This window comes from Tripterygium wilfordii, chromosome 6 (assembly GCF_013401445.1).
Source record: "Tripterygium wilfordii isolate XIE 37 chromosome 6, ASM1340144v1, whole genome shotgun sequence".
Lineage (NCBI taxonomy): Eukaryota > Viridiplantae > Streptophyta > Magnoliopsida > Celastrales > Celastraceae > Tripterygium > Tripterygium wilfordii.
The window spans coordinates 11277534-11298206 of NC_052237.1; the positions used below are offsets into that span (position 1 = coordinate 11277534).

Sequence of the window (20673 nt, forward strand, 5' to 3'; positions counted from 1 at the left end):
TATAAAGTGTCACATTTGCTGTTAGAGCTTCCAGTTTACAGAATAAGATTTTGTATGGTTTTGATATTCAGTTGTTTACATCAAAACTCAAAAGAAATTGGACAATTGAATGGGCCAAAATCCGTCCTCACACAAAGCTCTACTCAATAAAAGGCCAATTGAGCCTCAATCGTAGAGCTGGGATTGGGTCGGGTCGGTTGATTATCGGCCGATAATGCAACCGACCCGACCAACCGTATTATATTGTGTTTTTCTTTTTTTCATAGTCGAGTATTCTATCTGGTGTAATATCTCCGGTGTCCGTTAATATCAATAGATATTAGTTTGTTTCGTTCGTTGATGCATAAGGTTTTTTTATTTTACGTTCCCTTCAAAAATTGATGGAGGAATCGTTCATTCATTAATGTTCATAACATTTTAGGCTCCGTTTGGTAGGTCGTATAGGATAGTATAATATTACTATCCAATATATAATTTAATCCTTAGATAAGTTGATGTATAATTTAATCTTATCCAGTGTTTGGAAAAAATATGATATTAACTCTGTATAGTATAATTATTATACAATACGGTGTTTGGTTTATTGTTAAACAAAATGATAGTATAAGATTTATGGTACTTTGTCTAGATTACCCCTAGTTAAAACAATAATTTTTTATTAAGAGATTTTGCCAAACATCCATGAAATGCTTTCAGTATAGACTAACTTGGAAAAAAAAAAGATCATAACAAGCCCAAGAAAATTTATTTGCAAATGCTTTGAGTACGACTCAATTTCTCATGAAAACATCTTGACAATTCAGTCATCATAGACTCAAATATAATAGTAAATAAGTCTCTCGAATACTAGTATAAGCATAAGAATATTATAAAACTAGTCAAACAACCTCTTCACAATGGTCATCTTCACTCCATCATCAGAGCCCCAAAATAATTGTAGTGTGGCATTGTCACGAAGCAACTGGATCCTTGCATCAACACATTCATCTTCATTGAAACCAAGTCGGGCTAACTCACCTGTAACATTCCTTTGGTCCTCCCAGATTGCCATTCCATGACCCAAACGATTAGCAGCATGTCTAAATTCCTCATTTGATTGCTTTAGGACTTCTACCGTTGGTATGTATAGTTCTAAGGTTTACTTTTTCTCTCTTCCTATATAAAGCGAGGGTGAAGGTCTTTTTTGTCATTTGATATGTTATCTCTTATACTAAGCGCTCCGTATAAAATAAAAACGAGTTGGAGGCGTTTTAATATTATACGGCCTGCATCGTATAAGAGCCACTTTTGTATAAAATTATACTATCCAGAGATTTTTAAAAAACATCCAAACACCCGATAACTTTATTAAAGAATAATTTTATACTATACGGAGTCTTATCCGGTGTACCAAACGGAGCCTTAAGGAACCAATATTTATGATATAGGTGTTTACATCGCTAGCCACTTGATATAAACCATAATATGATCCATATATCTCTCTCTCACATTCAATCACTTTTCTTGCCAGCCAAACAAGTGTTATATATTAATATATATACACACACTTCTTATAGATATACTCTTGTTATATATATGATCACATAAAAAACAAGTGTAATATATATAAAATATGTTTTGTTTTTGTAAATTAAATTTTTTTATAAGGTTATTTTGTGAATTAATTAAGACCAACAGCTCCATTCGATTGAACGTTGTCAAAACTTTACGAAAGTCATTGGTGGGCCAGGCCCATCAGATTCTGTTTCCATCACCCACGAGGGCACGAGAGCTTTCTACCTCTGGAGCCTGGTTGGCGAACACTACACTACACTACACGTTGCGATACGAACGGGGGTGACGTGGCGGAAGATCTGGACACGTGTGAGGGAAGTGTGATTGTCGGGATTCGGGGATTACGAGGAGGACAGATTGCATTAGTGAGTGGCTTCGACTTCGCGAGCGTGCGAGGCAGAGCAGTCAAAAATTGATGGAGCCTGGCTTCTAGTAGCGATCGTGCTAGCTACACATCACCACCATCAGACATTATAATTGCTTATAAAAAAAAAATTACTTGTGAAAATTTATCCACCATCTCGTTGCTATCTACGTGATGATGCGGGGTATTGTTAGACCTTTCATGATCCCTCTTGTTTCGACACTACGGTGCAATTATGTGTCACCGTCTTTGATGAGTGGTTCTGGACTGTTGTGTGTACAATGGTTATTCTGGTGGATTTTTCATCTTTACGGTAAATGCATATACATGCATGGATGATTGTTGTTGTACGGCATGAACATTTGCAATGTCTCCTGCCCATTTTGTTGTAGCCAATAATTAGGACACGATGGATGTTGAAGTAGTAGTAGTACGTGGACGAAGAAGAAGACATGATCTTCTTGATCAGCCGAACAATGAACGGAACGATTTGAGCGTCCGGATCAGCATTTGCTGCTTCTCTAAACATAGCACAAGCCCTCAAAGCCATATCTACACCTACGCCGAGCCGTTGTTGCTCATCCTTGACAGCTTCCTCACACAGGCCACAAACTCACACACCACCAAACCTCTCTTGCACCCAAACTATGTATCCAATGGTGCACTCCTCCCACATCCCACAACACCCACACTTGGCTCTCTTCACTACTTCCCCACTAGCCATACCTAGCTTCTTGCATGTGTAGTTGCGTTGTTGTTTAGTCTCCTATTGCATTGAGGAATGAGAGGTCTTATATTGGAAACCAGGAGTACTTTTTGGTTCTCTCTGTAATTGCACTTCCATATTACTGTAGGATAGATGAATGTACATCTTTTTTAAGAGTAAGAGGTGAAGAGACTTGGAAATATATATCTATGTGGGTTTCGCCAAAATGTAGGTTTGTTTCAAAGGAATTTTGTTTCCTTGTCTGGAGAGACCGGAGAATGCTAGAAAAATACAATGGACTCTATATGCTTATCTAATAAAAGGTATGGACAATATTGATAAGGTTGTGACCTTGAAACAAATTCTATTTGACTAAACTAAACTCTATACCCATGTATAGATGGGTTGGTTAAGGTATGGACAATATTGATAAGGTTGTGACCTTGAAACAAATTCTATTTGACTAAACTAAACTCTATATCCATGTATAGATGGGTTGATTGATCGATAATGACCGGTAATAATAACAAAACTAAACTTATTAGTATTATTTTTTTTATTTTCTTTAAAATAGTCGGTTGACCGATAATTATCGGCCAACCGACGATACGATATTTTAAAAACCATTAACCAACCCATCTATACATGGGTCAGGTGATATTATCGGTCCGACTATGTGGGTCGATTGATGGTTGATGGTTGATTGTCGGTCGGTTGATAATGGGTCAATTAACCGATAATGGCCGATAAAACCGACTCAGTCCCAGCCCTACTCAATCGAGCCCAACGACCCACAACCTGGGTTGTCTACTCAACAAAGCCCACGTGAGTCTTAAACGAGTCCAACAGGCCTACAACCTAGGTTGTCCACTCAACAAGGCTTACACGAGCTTCAGTCGAGCCCAACAAGCGCACAACCTATGCTCTCAACTCATCATAATTCCAAGGCCTGCCAACATTCAAGGCCAAGGCCCAGGAAACTCCTTCACCAGCATGTCGTCTCACCTTGGCCCATTGCATGCTAGCTCAGAGTCCTCGTGCCCATCACATGATCATAGGGCCTATAAATACAAAGGCTCCCTACCACAAACTGACAAAAGGATATAACTTTTGTAAGTATTCTGCTCTCCCTCTCTCTCTTTAAACTCTTCACTTCTCTCACTACAAATCTCGTCATTGTCAACTAATTTGATTGTCAGAGTTTCTGCGACCAACACTACACTGATGTCAAGCTTCACAACTTACTCTCAGTGTGATCTTTGCATGATTGTCGAAGGTTAAAGACTTGGTTGTAAATTTGGGCCAAAAACATTCCTATTCCTGTACCAGTACCAGTACCAGTACCAGTACCAGTTCCACTCTTTCTAGTTTCTCTTTTCTTTTAAACAAAGAGCATTCTTTTCTTTTTAGTTACTTGGGCTTATTAGTTCATGGACCCAGAAGGCCAGAACCATAAGTGGACATACACGGGCCGGCACCAAGCCCGTGAGTCAAGAGAGTCCAAGGGTCAAATTGGTTAATTAGCGAAATAGTATTGGTAATAACACAAATATTCCATAGTTACGGGATTTAATAGCAAATAAAAAGAATCTCTTTCATCCGCCACGGTGCCACCTCGCCAGACTCCATATCAAGGAAGCCATCTCTCCCCTCTCTTCCCCTTGTCGACTTCTCTCTTCAAAGCTTTGCCATGGCGGTGCCTCAACACCACCTTCAACTAAGCTACCAATCTCAGCAGCAGCAACAACAAACCAGAAACTTCAGGTAATTACAAAATCGAACTTGAATTTCATTTCCTGTAAAACCCTAACTATTTGTAACGAGTTTGGTATTGAACTTGAAATTCAATTCTCTCTTATCTTAACTGCAGAAATTTTTACACTACCGACGGTCAGATTTCGCCGCTGATTACCGGTTACATCCCAGCTAATTTTCCGGATCAGTCTCAGCATCCTCCCTACGTACCTGCCTGTGAATATGTCTTATCTCTAAATTTCGTTTCTTTTAATTCTTTACCTTCTGCGTTTATTGGCTGATATGTTAAGTAATATATTCATGAAACCCAGTTTCTTCTAGTATTCGACATTTTTGAACCAAGTCTAAGCTTAATCTATCACAAATGAAAGACGAAGAGTTTTGAAATTGGAGGAATACCTAGCATTTCAACGGTTTTATGTGGGTGTTTCATGTCTGTTATTTTTCTTCTAGCTCATGTGGCAGGGTTTGCACCTAGTCCCGTCCCTGTGACCGATGTTAGTGATGTAGGAGCTGATTTACAATGGAATTTTGTTATGGAACCCAAGAATAAGCAATTGAAGGAACATGACTTTTTGGAAAACAATTCACAGATATCATCTGATGATTTCCTGCAAGCTCAATCAGGGTCAAAAGGTATAGGTCTGTCTCTTGACAATACACGTGTGGCAACCTCAGGTGACGCGACTTTGCTGTCACTCATTGGTGATAACATCGATCTTGAGTTACAGCGACAGGATGCAGAGATTGATAGATTCCTCGAAGTACAGGTATAGTTTTTTATGCAAGGCCTTAGCTTTATGATCGGTTAAGTTCAGGCTATTCAGTTCAGGGGCACTATTAAGTTATGAGTTTCCATATTCATTGGTAGCGTCTTGGGCAATTACCAGAAATGAACACACATCCAATAATTGCTGCCATTTATTGGGTCACTTATAGTATTTTACGAGTCTAAGGGTAATGATGGTTTGAATAAAAATACAACTTATATGATACACAAATAGGTCCTTACTTCCACATTCCATTAATTGCTTCTTGTAGGTTTTTCATGTTTTGCTTATAATTATGTTGGGCTTGTAAGTATCCTTTAAAAGTCCTGTCATGATGTAGAATTTAAACTGCTGATATAGAATTTGTTTAGGATTGAGTGAATCAGAAACTGTAATCCCAAATCAAGAACCCTGGGACAGGAATTCCCAATTTCTAGGTTTCAAGTGGAAACAAAGTGTTTAGCGAAAAAGAACATTGGTCAAATCTTTAAGTAGAACATCTCTCAGGTAGGGTTGGATAAACTCATGTTCCCTTCTCAGCCTCTCACCAAGCGTGTATCAATCTCTTATTGAACGTGGAAGGAATCTCTCTTATTGAAACTTTGCATAAAAAACTCTCTTCCTTTTATTTCTGAGACAAGCAAGCCTTTAAATAGAGGTCTACAATCATTGGTTTAAGGAAACATTAGGGTTCCTAAATATGATTGACCTATGCAAACTTAATGACTTAAAGAAACTAATTAAGTGAGAAATCTTTTCCCCGAAGGAGAAAAGATTTCTCATTAATCTAATGGCTTCCTGCATCAATTTTCTCTCCCCCTCAAGAACTCGACTCCAATGAGTTAATGAAGAAATAGTTATTTTGGAATGACGAAGGTAGAAGCTGGTTGTAAGACAAGGGTGAGTTTAGTTGCAGTGGAAGCTGAATATCAAAAGGTTAAGGGAGAAGAATATGAGCTTGTGGCAGCAACAATTGATAAGTACCATGTAGCATGTAGTAATATTGTATTTGATTATTTGCCTTGTCACTATTGCTTTCTGTGCATGTAGTAGCATATTGATTATGTGCTTTTCTAATAAATAGCTTATGCTATAGAGAAAAATAAAAACAAGATCTGGAAGTTAGAGAATACTACTTCCAGAACATTTTTGCAGATTAATTTTTTTATTTACCTCTTGTAAGTTTTTTGTTTTTGTTGCATTAAAAAATAAGCTCCTGTGTGTGGACGATGCATCAGCGGTTTCTTTATCACCCAATTAGCAGTAGTCAACCTGGGAACAGCCACTAAATCAAGTGGCTATGTTCCCACCACCTCATCCAAGAGGATAGGGATTCAAACCCCGTTGTTGATATTCCCTATCCTCAACAGTTTACTGTTAAGTAGAATAGCTGTAGTCGGTAAAAGATGATTCTATTTAGATTTTGATCTGATTGTCTCTGATTTTTAATATATTCTTGAATTCTAGTTTTATCTACTTACATTTTTTTTTTGATACTATTGATAGGGGGACAGGCTACGCCAAGCTATCTTGGATAAGGTTCAGGCTAGCCAACTTCAAATTGTGTCATATGTGGAAAAGTCAATTCTTCAAAAGCTCCGTGAAAAAGAAGCAGAGGTGGAGAGCATTAACAAGAAGAATTTGGAACTTGAAGAGCGAATAGAACGAGTGTCCATGGAAGCTAGTGCTTGGCAACAGCGAGCCAGATACAATGAGAACATGATTAGTGCACTCAAGTTTAATCTTCAGCAAGTCTATGCCCAAAATCAGGATAGTAAAGAAGGATGTGGTGATAGTGAGGTGGATGATTCAGCTTCATGCTGCAATGGCCGTACCCTTGATTTCCATCTGCTCTCCAGGGAGCACCATAATGACATGAAAGAGTTGATGACTTGCAGAATATGTAGAGTGAAGGAAGTCTGCATGCTTTTGTTACCTTGTAAGCATCTCTGCCTCTGTAAAGATTGTGAAAGTAAGCGTAGCTTTTGTCCTGTGTGTCAGTCCTCTAAGTACATTGGCATAGAAGTATATGTGTAATGGGATATATGTAAAAGCTTTAATACTATACTGATCTTGGCATCTTGCATGCATTTAGCATATAACCCGTCACAGCACCATCACCCCCGATGTTCTAAGGGGTTGGGCTGTAACGTTACTAGATTGGGTTGCATTGCGGGCCGGTTCAGCCCAAACAGCCAAGTAACTGCGTGTCTCCATTTGAGCCCAATAATATAGGGGCCGTACATGAGTTGTGTTTTGACTGTTTTCTCTCATTGTTCATTGTATGAGATGGAGAATACTAATTACTAACCAGAAAAATAGATATAATAATTAGTTAAATAAAAAAAATTCCACAATTTTCATAAAGTAGAGCGGTCAGATGGCTTCCATAATAATTAAAAAGGCCTCCTATAATAATTGATCCTTTGAAACCTAGTTTCTTGCCCTTTTTTCCCTACTAAAAGATGATGGTACAGTTGTCGCAAAGTGACAAAATTCAGGTGGCCAGGTCCATAATTTCTAAAAATTTTGCATTGTATTATTAAGGATATAATATATATATATATATATTACTTGTTAATAGATTCCTAATTTAAATGTAATTCAAGAGTCTAACAGCAAACTTAGGGTTAATTATGTATATATAGTAACATAAAAAGGGTATAATACTAAAGAAGAGAAAAAGAAAAGAAAGTGAAGGAGGGTAGTGAATCAGGAATGGAAATCAGGAAATGTGTATGTGTGTGTTTGAAGGGAATGGAGAGAAGATTGAAGAACTTTTGTACTAATCATGCCTTAGAAAGTGATGACAAAGAGTAAAGTGAATATGCTTCTTCCATGATTACAACTATCTGCATGCTCTCGCTCTCTCTCTCCCCCTTTCTCTTTAATTCTATTATTGGTTATATATTATATATTAATCATTAATTCCACCTCAACTTCCACTTCCACCTCCCACCGCATACCCCAGCCGATATCTCTGTCTTGTCAATGCCCTTCTCTATCTCTCTCTCTTCCACCAGCTAAAGAAACATATGTATCTATGTATATATATATTGACTTAAATTAAAATAAAAGTGGAAAAATAAAAGTGGTGAACAAATCTGAGGAAGAATATATGAGTGACTTTACTTGAGTCGAGTTCAATCATATCCAACTCTCTAATCCTTATTCCCTATAAAGCTGTTTTTTACTCTTCTTTTCTTTCTTCTTTCTTTCTCGCCTTAGTGGGGTTTACCTTCCACTTCGGATCTCTTTATCAGATGTTGCACCAGCACCATCCTTCAATTGTCTTTTGAAACTACTACTCCACAACATATTCATGCTTACATGACAGTCAAAGTTATTCCATTTTTAACCTCAACTTATATATACACACACAAGCACATATATATATATATATATATATATAGACACACACACATATAAGCCTAGTTATACCTTTTATGTATATGGTTTGAAATTTTGCAGGAGAAATTTGACAAGCACCAGGTAAGGAATATAGAAATATAAATGAGAGATGGCATATATATATTCAATACAGCATGCCAAATTACAAGTGAAGCATGCATGGATTATCAAGAAGAAAAAAAAAAGATACCAATTTACAAATTAAGCTATTATTCACTCCACCAAAAGAAGAAATGTGTAGGATCTTGTCTTATTGTTTCATCTCTTTTCTTTTCGAAAAAACAGAATAGAGTTTCAGGTCTTGCAGGCGGGGAAAAAAAGGACACCATGCGCCTCAACAGAGAGTTGGATGGAATGTCCTACTGAGTACTGCCTTCTAAACGATATATCCCATATGTGTTTGTGTGTGTATAAGCACTCCTTTCAGCTCCACCCTCTGATGTCTTTTATCATATATACTCCCCTTTTTTTTCTGACTAGCCTTTATGATTTATTCATCAAAGTGGAAAGAAATTATAACCACTTCGTAAGAACATAACTGATTATCTCTCTAGACTAATCAGAGGATCTTGCCTGAAATCAAGAATTCGATTCTAAGCTAGCGGAGTTATTTTCTAGTGGTTTTCAGTGGACCTCAGTTTAACTAATATATCAGACTGTGAGACGAATTTGCAAATGTCTAGCCAGGCCTGAATTTGACTTATTGGGTTATCCAGAAACCACACCTACCGAGTTGTTCTCGATTACATGAAAATGAATGATTAGAGCCATGCAAATTATTTAATTGCTTATTTTGATACGTTCAAGAATTGATTGAAATTTGATACTTAATTAATTGATATGTGAATAAATTAGCGTATGAACAATTGTACTTAGCAGATAATTAATTATCAACAAAGGGACCAGCAATATTTGTTTTGCGCTGGTTGAGTGATCTGCACCAAATCGCTTGTAAGCTTGCTTTTTTTGCTTGACATGATTGAACCACCTGCCTTAAAAGAGGCTTTCCTTGAGTGGGTTATTAGTTGGCAATAATATCTATATCATCATCAATACTTTTTTGTTGGTAAATCAGATCGTTTATTAATTAATGAAAATGAAGAATAAGTACAACATTTCAAAACAAAACAAAATTGAAATTATATATACTGATTTAATTGAAAGAATAATCAGAAATTAAACTAGAAAATGACAAATTTATTATAAACTGATTTTTAGAACTCCCAGTCAAACATGACTTTCGGACAGTTAGGCCAAATCTAAACTCAGGCCGTCAACTCAGTTCGTATTATGCTGACGATAGTTGAAATTGGGACGAAGCTCATGTGGGAAGAATTCTCATGTCCCATGCAAGGAAATAACGCCGAAACTCCTGGGCGTGAAAGTTGAACTTACAACCTCCTACATTTGCAGGGAGTTGCTACACTCATCTTCACCATTCCAACAAAAAATATATATTATAAACTGATAGATCCATATATTACTATATATGATTATCACCGAATTCCAATGAGAGGCCAAGAGTTTCCATTTTCACATAGTTGTTGAATTATTGGGGAAAAAGGAATTGGACACTTTAAGGCCTTGCTTTGCAAGTAATGAACTTAAAGAAGGTGAGTCTTCATGTGTGTATATATATATATATGTATCTATATGTGCATGAAATGATGATATGGAGGGACCCAAAAGGGACTTTGATAATAATCAACAAGGGAATCCCTTGGATTGAGGAGTGTATTAGTATATAGTAGCAGCCTTAGATTGTGGGACCTTTAGATTTTAAACCCCTTTCTTTTTTGGTTTGGTTTCTTTAACGATCATGATCAAACCACAGTGTAGTATCAAAAGAAGAGAGACCAAGAAAATTTAAAAGAATGTGATGTGCATGTGATCCAACAGCCTTATGTTCCCTTCCCTCTATCAAATCTACCCAAAAAAAGAACACACTACAACCACCATTCTCCTTCGATCTGTATCCTTTTTGACATTCGTGGACTTTGTTAATAATCATGTCTTCAATTAGGTCATAACATTGTTGTTAATCATGTTTTCTGTACTATGTAAACCTGAATTAATGTTGGACCATCTTTTTGATTAAATATGAACGGTCTGATGATTAATAGTACTACTACCAATATTAAAAAGCATGTCATTAGTGGAATTTATGGGTCCTATCTCACATCAACTTCATCATCATATATGTTGGGATGGAAAACTCTACAATTCGACATACTCTAATCAAACTTGTATCTAATGGTGTAGAAATGATAAGACAAAGTGACATGGTGTATATCAAATTAAATAGGGTATAGTGATGTGGCATACTTTCTAAACCGTTGGATACGTTTCAAATTCTGGAAAATTACAGATCCCCGCATCATATATGTTGTGTAGAATATACTAATGATTATATCCTTTCAAATACAACAAAACATATAGTAGCAAATGAGTCTTTTTCACGTAGAAGTTGAAGGGATGGCTTTAAGAAAGAGAGTCGGAAAGGAAGAGAAATAAAAGGGGGAGAGAAAAGAAGAAGAATATTAGATAATGGAAGGGAAGACATTTGTTGTTGTTGTTGTTGCTCTCTTCTTTTAATGCATGAGAGGCTCTCTCTAAAGTAAAATGTTAAAATGTGCTTTCTTTTAGTGATAAGATGTAACAGGCCATGCATGCAAGCTAGCTACTCTCTTTTAATTATTTTTTATTAAATAGAAATTAAAGAAACCTCTTTTAATTGGTCCTACTTTGAAAGAGATTATTTTCAAGGAATCCACTTTTTGATGTCTTTTAGGGGTACAAAACTTGCGCATGCAAACATATATGTACAAACACTTCATTTTCATATATTCAAGGTATACTACTTCAATAATTAATATATGGATTCCTCCTAATTAAGTGTATCATTTTCCCTCTTACTACATTACATTGTACTCTTTTGTCAAATGATGTCTACAATATATAAAATTAATGTTCCGTACATTAAGAGGGGTGTAAAATTGTGAAGGACAATGCTAGAGACCCCCAAAAGTCCCCCAAATCTATGTGGCATTAAAAAGCATATATAGGACCCACTTCACATCCAACCCTTCATATTAAATTAGAGTCTTTTCGGGGTCACTTTTTGGGAGTCTCAAGAATTATCTAATTGTAAATGGGTCGAGCTTCTCGTGGATGGTTTGTTGAGGGCTCGGCTCATTCAATAAAATAGCTAAGCATGAGTCTCTCTTCAAGCTCGTTTATTAAACGAGCCGAGCTTGAGTATAAGGAAGCTTTTGCCTGTAAATTCGAGTGACTACTTATTTAATATAAAATATGAATATACAATATGTATTATTCTAAATAGATAGGCAAACTTATTTTGATTCATGGCAATATAAATTATTCAACTTTTAAAATTTTAACATAAACAAACCCTTGACTACCCGAGCTCGAGCTTTGATATTTCTTAACGAATAGAGCCCTAGCTCAATTTTTATAGCCCCTACAAGCCTGAGCTCGACTCAAGCCCTACAAAAATATAACGAGCCGAGCTTGGTAACGGTTCGGAGATTTACACACCCGTACCTACATGTAAAAAGAGGGGGTTTTTCCAAGTCTATAGAGAGCATCTTCCACGATCTCCAATGGAGGAACATTGATGTTAATTAATTTTACAAAACATGATATTATATACACAATATTGACAAATTAAGTGTGGGTCATTTTGTACGTAATGTAATAAGTCCAGAAGAAAGACAAAACGAGTATCTTGTCCGATCTATTAATATCAGTGTGCCACTTCCTCGTGCACCCTCGTGACTCATATCACTCACTCTCTTCTCTTCTCTTCTCTTCTCCTCTTCACAATATTAAAGACTATCCATATAATAATATCATATCCTTTTCACTGGGAGATGCATGCTTCAGTGAAACAGACAAAAGAGATCGTGAGAGAAGAGACAGAGGAAAGAAAGAACCCTTGCAGCTTGTCGTGTATACTAGAGATTTTGATTCTTTTTTGTTGATTAATTATTTAAAATATATATTTTTAACAGTATTCGCTCTGTGTTTTAAACTGTCTCTCCTTGAAATTCTCATAATACATTGTTTAAATAAATTTGAAAAGGGAATCGGCGGTGGTCATGTGAGAGAGAGAGGAGGTTGCGGCGTGGCAGGGTGGGGTTGGCTTTGGCTTTTTAGGGTTTTTTTTTAACTGCGTTCAAGAACAAAGAAAAAAAATATATATAGAATAGAATCTTCTTGGCTATTCAACGTGTAGAAGTTTGTGTTTGTTTGGGTGATTTTGGTAGCGATGGATGGACGTTGTGGTGGTGGGGCTCGCTCAGGATATCTGTACAAGTTGCTGACAAACTTGTGTTTGTGTATGTGTGAGAGAGAAGACCAGCCTTTTGTTTTTCTAGATTTTCATTATGTGGGTCCCGGTATAGGGGCTCCGAAACTCCGATATATCATTTTCAAATAAACAAAGCCATGATTTAACGTGTTTTTGGGAGAGAGTTATAGCTAAAAATTAAAGCCACTCCTGTTCGTGGATCCCGACTGCGCTCTCTCTCCCCATCTCTCTACATGTTATTGTCCTCTGTCTAACTACTGCACAAGCAAAACTACTTCTTGAAAATTAGGGCACTTGCAATGGTGCAATTGATAATGTCCCCAACAAAATTAATCTTGGATCCCACCTCTATTACATAAAAAGTCAAGTCAAACACGTATTCTAATACAGTTGCATCAGCAAAACACATATTCCAATACAGCCACATCAGCAAAACACAAATTTCTATATACTTTCTCTTCCCACCTAATATGGAGGCCAACAACATTTCATTCCTTCATATTATCCACAACAAAACTACACCAAAACATCCACATCAGCAAAACTCTTCTCCCAATACAGTCACATAAGCAAAACACGTCTCACAATGCAGCCACATCAACAAAAAACAATATCTTTGTTGGCCCAATAACACTTTACCATTGCAAGTGCCGTAATGCTTTGCAATATTAACTATTCATGCTTTTGCTACATATTCACAAACTAGCCCATCTTCATCAATGATTTATAGGTCCCACTGAATGCTTCTTGGACCCACCTCATCAACCATTGATAATTGGATGCTATAATGATGTTAGTCAAGCATATAAGCTAAGATTGCACTTAATACTTTCTATAAATATTGAATGAAAATTTTGAAGGGAGTATTTTATGTGTGATTCGCCCCTCTCAAGCACGTAAATTATAGCTAGATTTAATTCCAACAAATCTTTATTAAATAACCTAGGATATGTACGATTGATATATCCAAGTAATGAAGAGACATTTGTTTATATAGAACATAATTAATGATTTATCAAAAAAAAAATCGAACATAATTAATGATACTGAAATATGTTGGGAGTAATTGAAAGATATAATAGTATTTCAAAAAAAAATTGAAATATATAATAATGTAGAGAGATAAATGTTGGGGGAAGAGTTAAGGAGAAGTATTTCCCATAAATAAGCATGTAACATAAATAAGGGAATAGAGTGGTGGCAATATATGCCATGTTTATCAAGGATAAAAACAAAATATGAATCACAAGAATGCCTATATATATACACACACACACAACCCATACATAATACGTACACATATGCTGATATGCAGAACCATCAGGAAGAAAAACATAAAAGGAGTACTAATGCACTATTACTGTCTCCGTGGTAGTCGCTGCAAATTTAGCTGCAGGGAGAGCACAAGCTTAATGAAATTTTAAAAAAAATGGTAGAGAAAGACCGAGAGAGAGAATGGTATACGAAGGAAAAAAGTTGAATTAGAAGGTTTGTGGGTTCTTATCAGAATAGTAACTAAGGGTGGGCAAATCCACGTGGTGTACCAAGACAAATAAAATTACAACATTTTTATAGGTGGATTGTATCATTTCAAGGGCAGTTGTTAATTATTTGAAATTTGAACTATAAATTAATTATTTTCATTCCAATCATCCATGACTTAGCATGACAATCCTTGAAATATCGTGATTCATTGGTTATGGTACACCCCATCAACGTATAACATGACGTACCATGACCATTGAATATTTTCTCGTATTTAGATCAATATCAAGGGTTTTGGGGTATCGCATGTATGCCATGAGGGACACATCTATTCAGGTAGCCGATGTTGAATTGAGCTTTATAAATTCACGTTCTTCTTTCCTTCCCCATATTTGTTCACCAAAATTTGATTATGATCAATCTTATAATTAGTAATTATTAACTCTACAGGACTTGTATTTTCTTTTTGGTTTTATTAGTGAAGAATCATGGTAAAACTTTAGGGCTTAACTTTGACATTGGAGTAATTAACCTAGTAACTCCCTTTGAGCCGAAAGTTTAATTAGGGTTTAGTAATTAATAATTAGTAATTATATAAACACACACTTTGAAGCACATATACATATTAGTCATCATGAAATGGTAATTACCTTTTTTGGGTTCTTGTTTTGCAAGCTTTTTGGGAAGCATTTGGCTTGTCAAACAAGATTGTTGGGGAATTGGAGATAGTTTTTAAAAAATCAAAAATATTTTACCTATAAAGTAGAAAAAGAAAGTAATTAAAAAAGTTACTATTAGGGGGCAGTTTTTTTTTCTCTAACTTTTGTTTTTGGAATAATTAATCAGAATCAAAATAAAAATAATGAGTTTGAGTATCTAAGTTTAAGTGAAATCATTAGTATATATTGATTCAGGTTATATGGGTTTCACTTTGTTGTCTGTGTCCCTACTCATAATGTCCCTCACTCATTGCTAAATCAATCCACTACTTACTTTTATAGGATCCCTCCTCCGTTAACACTCATTGCCTTTGCCTTGAATGGATTTCATGCAAATCTTTGTCCAAACTTCGACACATTTAACTGTAAAAAAATCTCTGGTATTAACTCTTTTTTTTTGTGTCTTGTTTGAGATATTTCAAACATTTCCCTCAAACCCATCTCTGTTTTTTTTAAAAAAAATGAGAGGGTGCAAATGTTAATATTACTGCCAGTTGGTCATTGCAAAGTGGTGCACACAAAAACAAAAAAAAAACAAAAAATTCTTCTCGATCCTATTGGGTTTTTTACAAGAAAAGGTTAAGTGGGTATAGACACAGTACAGAGCAGAGCTACAAGTAAATGTAATAGTAAAATAATATTCAGTAAAAGGTACATATAGTAGTGGCCACTGGCCAGAGAGAGAGAGAGCATGTCTTTTATGGTATTGGAGTTTGGAATATTGTGAGATGGGAAAGGAAGAAGAAGAAGAAAGTTTGAGAGAAGAAGAAGAAGAAGAAATAGTGGCGTCACCAATTAAAAACAGCAGGCTTTTTTTAAATAAATGGATCCAGTCACTTCGTTCGATGTATTATATATATATATATATATATATATATATATATCTGCTAGAGATGAGAGACTGAGAGTAGTGTGAAAATGATGGAAGGATTCCAAATTGGAGACTGTGTTTTGGGTTGGTGAAGTATTAAACAACAAGCACAAAACTACAAATTGAAAAGAGGACAGTTGTTTCTCAAATTTTCCTACTTTCAACTTGGTCGTAAAAAAATGTTTAAATCCAAGAACCAATCAAACTTAAAAGTTATAAGTAGAGGCATGGTAAGTACTACAGGGTCATGTGGAATGAGAGAATGAATATATATATTTATGTGCTCAAGATACTTCGTGGAATAAAGTCTTGAAAACCCTTATTAAGAAAAATAAATAAGTAAAGAGAATTTAAGTTTGTAACTCGAGTGAAGGTCCACGTCTCGGTGTTGTCCGGTGTTAGTTCGGTACTTATTCTTCGATTTTATAGTTCTTCTACTAGTGTTTATAAATTCTTAGGCCGCTAATGTGACCCTAAGTATAACGTTTATTATTATGGAATGAAGTATAGGGGTTTAAACCCTTTATCCAAAAAAAGAGATAAGGTTCACGTCTCTATTTTGGAATTAGGAATCGAAGTTTGTTTAACCGAACAACAAAATATAAGTTTGTTTTTTGAACATTCAATATGAGACTAAACTTAAACCGTTAGACCCGCGTCAATAATATAATAAGCTTAAATGCAGCATGTGAACTCAAAGATATTGCTTCTAAACGATTATATATGAGATTGTGATTATATGAGATTGTGATTAACTTTCTCTGCCTCTAGATAATTTATTTTCCTTCAAAGCACACACATATGGGAAGGTTTCCAAAATTAAGAAGTGATGTACATTTGAAGAAAAGCTTGGAAAATATGTTCCTAAAATGTGGACGTAATTAAAGAGGAGAGAGGGGCTTCATAGTCAATTCACGAAGACAGACTGCACCATCCTTCTGTGCCTGATTTTAAGTGGGTGTGCGCGGGATCAATGTCAGTGAGAGGAGAAAATCTTCAGTGGTTTGAGCGCACCACGTCATTCCACTGACGTGGTGCGCATGAACCACTGAATGATTGACACATGGCATAATAATTCTTTGATTTATTTTATTTTTATTTGCCAGTTTTTTTTTTCTCCACCTCTTTCATTTGTCGCCGATGATGGAGGACATCTATATATCTGCAGTTGATTGTAGACGAGACCTCACTATAGAGCCGAATCCTATTGAGAAATCCGTTGCCTTGGAGTTGGTGGAGTCCACTTCCCCACTTCTTCCAGACTTGCCTTGGATCTGCTTATTGGCCTTGCTATTGCTTTGCAAAGAGGGGTTGGGTTTGACTTTGATCACCCATGTCATGATGTGTCGAGGTATGAGAGAAAGAACAAAGAAAAAGAAACCTGAATAAGAAACTTCTTCCCGATCTGCCGCTTTAGATCCACATCGATGAGATCGGCCGGCGTCTGTTCTTGAAAGCGGCCGATCTGGATTTGGCATAAAAAATAAAAAAGAAAAAGATAAAAATACGTCCGGTGTCATCCATTCAGCGGTTCATGCGCACCACGTCAGTGGAATGACGTGGTGCGCTCAAACCACTGAAGATTTTCTCCAGTGAGAGACAGAAAGAAAGCAAGAAAGAAAGAGAGAAAGTGAGAGAGAGGTGTCACGGGTTTTGTCTTGAAAGGCTCTTTCACAGTTCTAGACAGACAGACAGACAGACAGACAGACACATATTCTCTCTCACTACATAACCGAGGACTAAACAAAACATAAAGCAATCATAATAACACTTGATTAATTAAATACACTCTCTTTTTTTAACGTATAATTCACCTATCTACCTGACAACTTGGTAAATCTCGAATCACATGTAAGACCTCGTAACCCATATGGATCAATTGAGACCTTGGCCGAGGCTCAATGTAGAAAATAACGCAGGGTGACACCCTTATACGCTGGGTCCCTATGGATCAGTTGAGACCTAGGTCGAGCCCCAATACAGAAAATGACATAGGATGACAATCTCACACGCTATATTGAACAAGGACTCATATCGCAAAATTGTCATAATGGAAACACCTATAAGACTTAAACTTACGATCTTTCGCTTGCGTTAAGAGTGAGCGCGATGACTATCTCAGACAATCACGTGTTGTTAAAATATACATTAATACTAATACTATATCATCAATAATGTAAAAAATAAAATAATAAAAAAACCACCGATGTACATAGTACCTCGCACCCCCCACTCCCCCCATCATTTTTATCCATCCACATTCACTCATTCACTCGCACCATCTCTCTCTCTACTTGTGTGTGCTGTTTCTTTGATCTTCTTCTTCAATGGCGCTGATGCTGGACAACTGCGAAGGCATAATACTCTCTCTGGACTCACACAAATCACTACCGGCTCCATTCCTCACCAAGACATACCAACTCGTAGACGATCCGACCACCGACCACATAGTCTCTTGGGGCGAAGACGACACCACCTTTGTCGTTTGGCGTCCACCCGAGTTCGCTCGCGATCTCCTCCCCAACTACTTCAAGCACAACAACTTCTCCAGCTTCGTCCGTCAACTCAACACCTACGTATGTCATATGTCTCTTCTTTTCTCTAAAATGACTCCGTTTTCAGCTTTCCCCATTTGTTAGCTATTTTACTGATCATTTGGGGTTCTTGTATTAGGGTTTTAGAAAGATTGTGCCGGACAGATGGGAGTTCGCCAACGAATTCTTCAAGAAAGGAGAGAAGCATTTGCTTTGCGACATCCATCGAAGAAAAACCGCTCACCCACAAGTCTCCATCAACCACCACCACCAACAACCGAGTTTCTTCCCCTTTCAAACCCGAGTCAGTATTTCTCCATCTGACTCCGACGAGCAGGCAAACTGGTGTGACTCGCCGCCTACCATCAATAACGTTTCAGTCGTCGTAGGTCCTGCCACCTATAACAACAACAACTCAGTCACGGTCACGGCCTTATCGGAGGACAATCAGAGACTGAGGAGGAGCAACGATATGTTAATTTCTGAACTTGCCCACATGAGAAAGCTTTACAATGATATCATCTATTTTGTTCAGAACCATGTGAAGCCTGTCACTCCTAGTAACACTTACCCTTCTCCTTCATTGATTCAAAAGCCTTTGAACCAGAATAATATTCGTGGTTATTGTCCCACTAAACAATTTCCTCAGTACTACTCACAGCACCCTCACCATCATCATCAAGTGGTGAATAGTTCTCCCACTACTCCCAAGAGCTCATTGACCATTGTTGAAGAAGCCAAAGCCAACAACAAAATGAAGCTGTTTGGGGTGTCACTGCAATCCAGAAAGAGGTTGCACCCGGAGTATGCTACTACTGGTCCAGGAAGTATGGAGACTAACAAGGCTAATTGTCTGGTGTTGGAGAAGGATGATCTAGGGTTGAATCTGATGCCTCCCTCAGCATGCTAGTTTGATTGATGATCTTTTTCTTTCTTTCTTTTTAAAAATATATATTCCTTTTTGGGTCATATTTATGATGATCATAGTGCTTGAGAACTTGCGTGTGTGAGTGTTTTTGACAATTTTGTGCATAACTCTTCTTTTAATTAGCCATGAATGCAGGTGGGCTTTTGTTAGAATGAGGATTTATCAAACTTTGTTGCAATTTTTATTTATCATTTTTTATTTCAGATCTGTCGCTATATATATATGTGTGTATATATTCCTCTTTTTGTTTCTCTTGTTCTGCTGCTTTTGCTGTTGTTCAGTAGTATATGAGTCAGTTTTTGGTCAATGCTATAGCTAGACCTGGCTAGCCAAAGACGTACTTTAGTTAGATGGGAGGTTTCCTTTTAGTTATATTTCGAGAGAAAAAAGCTGTGAAGTTCTAGGGGTTTCTCTTATCAAAGTCATTGATAATAAAAGGGTACAAAAATGCTTCTCTTGAATCTTCAAACTTTCAGTTATATCCCTCATCATCATTAATTCATTATTATTACCATTATCCCAAGATAATATTGGTAAAAGAGAAAGTATATATGCCCTTCTTATGATTTTGAAATGAAAATGATCCGAACAACTGGTATCTCAATTATCTCAAGAATTGTAGCGCGCACAAGATTTCATATGTATTATGCGAGACATGTAGAGCTTGGATCTTGTATGTCCAACTCAACAGTTATAACTAAGATATCAAATATTGGGATTTTTATCATTTTTAAGAAAAGAAAAGGCTATCATATAGTTTCATATATTTGTATATTTATAGTTTATATGAAATGTCAGTCTCGCAAAAGAATATATATATATATACACATGGAAAGGGAGCAGAGTTTCCAGATATATTAGATAAGCCATAGAAAACAAAAGGAGTGTGTTGTTCGATGAAAACGAAATATAAGAGAGAAAAACCGATGACTACACAAATGTGGGTTTTTGACATGTTTCTATCAATGCCTTCTATGCTTCTTCTTCTTCTTCTGAGGACCAGAAACCTTTGCCTTTTCCCACTTTAAGTATCTGATCAGCATCTTCATAAAACTCTCTTTGTATCCATCTCTCTCTCTCTCTCTCTCTCATGGCCTTTTCACTAATTTCAAACTCCCTTTACTTCTTCAAAAGCCTTGACTGGTAGCTAGCTTATTAAACAAGCCTGCATTCGCATACAAGTTTGACTAAGCTTTTGCTTTTGCTTTTCCTGACTCTTCTGTTGGAAGTTTATTATATACAT

At 36.5% G+C, this 20673-nt stretch overlaps 2 protein-coding genes across 2 annotated transcripts; both read left to right on the top strand.

The window, feature by feature from the left end:
• The first annotated feature begins 4235 nt into the window (after window positions 1-4235).
• Window positions 4236-7392, top strand: LOC119999434 (probable BOI-related E3 ubiquitin-protein ligase 2). Its single transcript, XM_038846996.1, has 4 exons — window positions 4236-4388; window positions 4495-4595; window positions 4833-5149; window positions 6656-7392. Exons 1-4 carry the CDS (start codon window positions 4315-4317, stop codon window positions 7184-7186), a joined length of 1023 nt encoding a protein of 340 aa, XP_038702924.1. The 5' UTR covers window positions 4236-4314; the 3' UTR covers window positions 7187-7392.
• A 10830-nt stretch (window positions 7393-18222) lies between these two features.
• Window positions 18223-19822, top strand: LOC120000874 (heat stress transcription factor B-4-like). The gene is made up of 2 exons (XM_038849037.1): window positions 18223-18544; window positions 18642-19822. The coding sequence occupies exons 1-2, from the start codon at window positions 18296-18298 to the stop codon at window positions 19410-19412; spliced, it is 1020 nt and encodes a 339-aa protein (XP_038704965.1). The 5' UTR covers window positions 18223-18295; the 3' UTR covers window positions 19413-19822.
• The last annotated feature ends 851 nt before the right edge of the window (window positions 19823-20673 follow it).

What these genes read in the sequence shown, in the direction of transcription:
- LOC119999434 (XM_038846996.1), top strand. Translation starts at nt 4,315, where the DNA reads ATGGCGGTGCCTCAACACCACCTTCAACTAAGCTACCAATCTCAGCAG. An exon ending in TCCTCCCTACGTACCTGCCT is followed by an intron (nt 4,596 to 4,832) that starts GTGAATATGTCT and finishes TTTTTCTTCTAG; the next exon opens with CTCATGTGGCAGGGTTTGCA. An exon ending in ATAGATTCCTCGAAGTACAG is followed by an intron (nt 5,150 to 6,655) that starts GTATAGTTTTTT and finishes TACTATTGATAG; the next exon opens with GGGGACAGGCTACGCCAAGC.
- LOC120000874 (XM_038849037.1), top strand. Translation starts at nt 18,296, where the DNA reads ATGGCGCTGATGCTGGACAACTGCGAAGGCATAATACTCTCTCTGGAC. An exon ending in TCCGTCAACTCAACACCTAC is followed by an intron (nt 18,545 to 18,641) that starts GTATGTCATATG and finishes TTCTTGTATTAG; the next exon opens with GGTTTTAGAAAGATTGTGCC.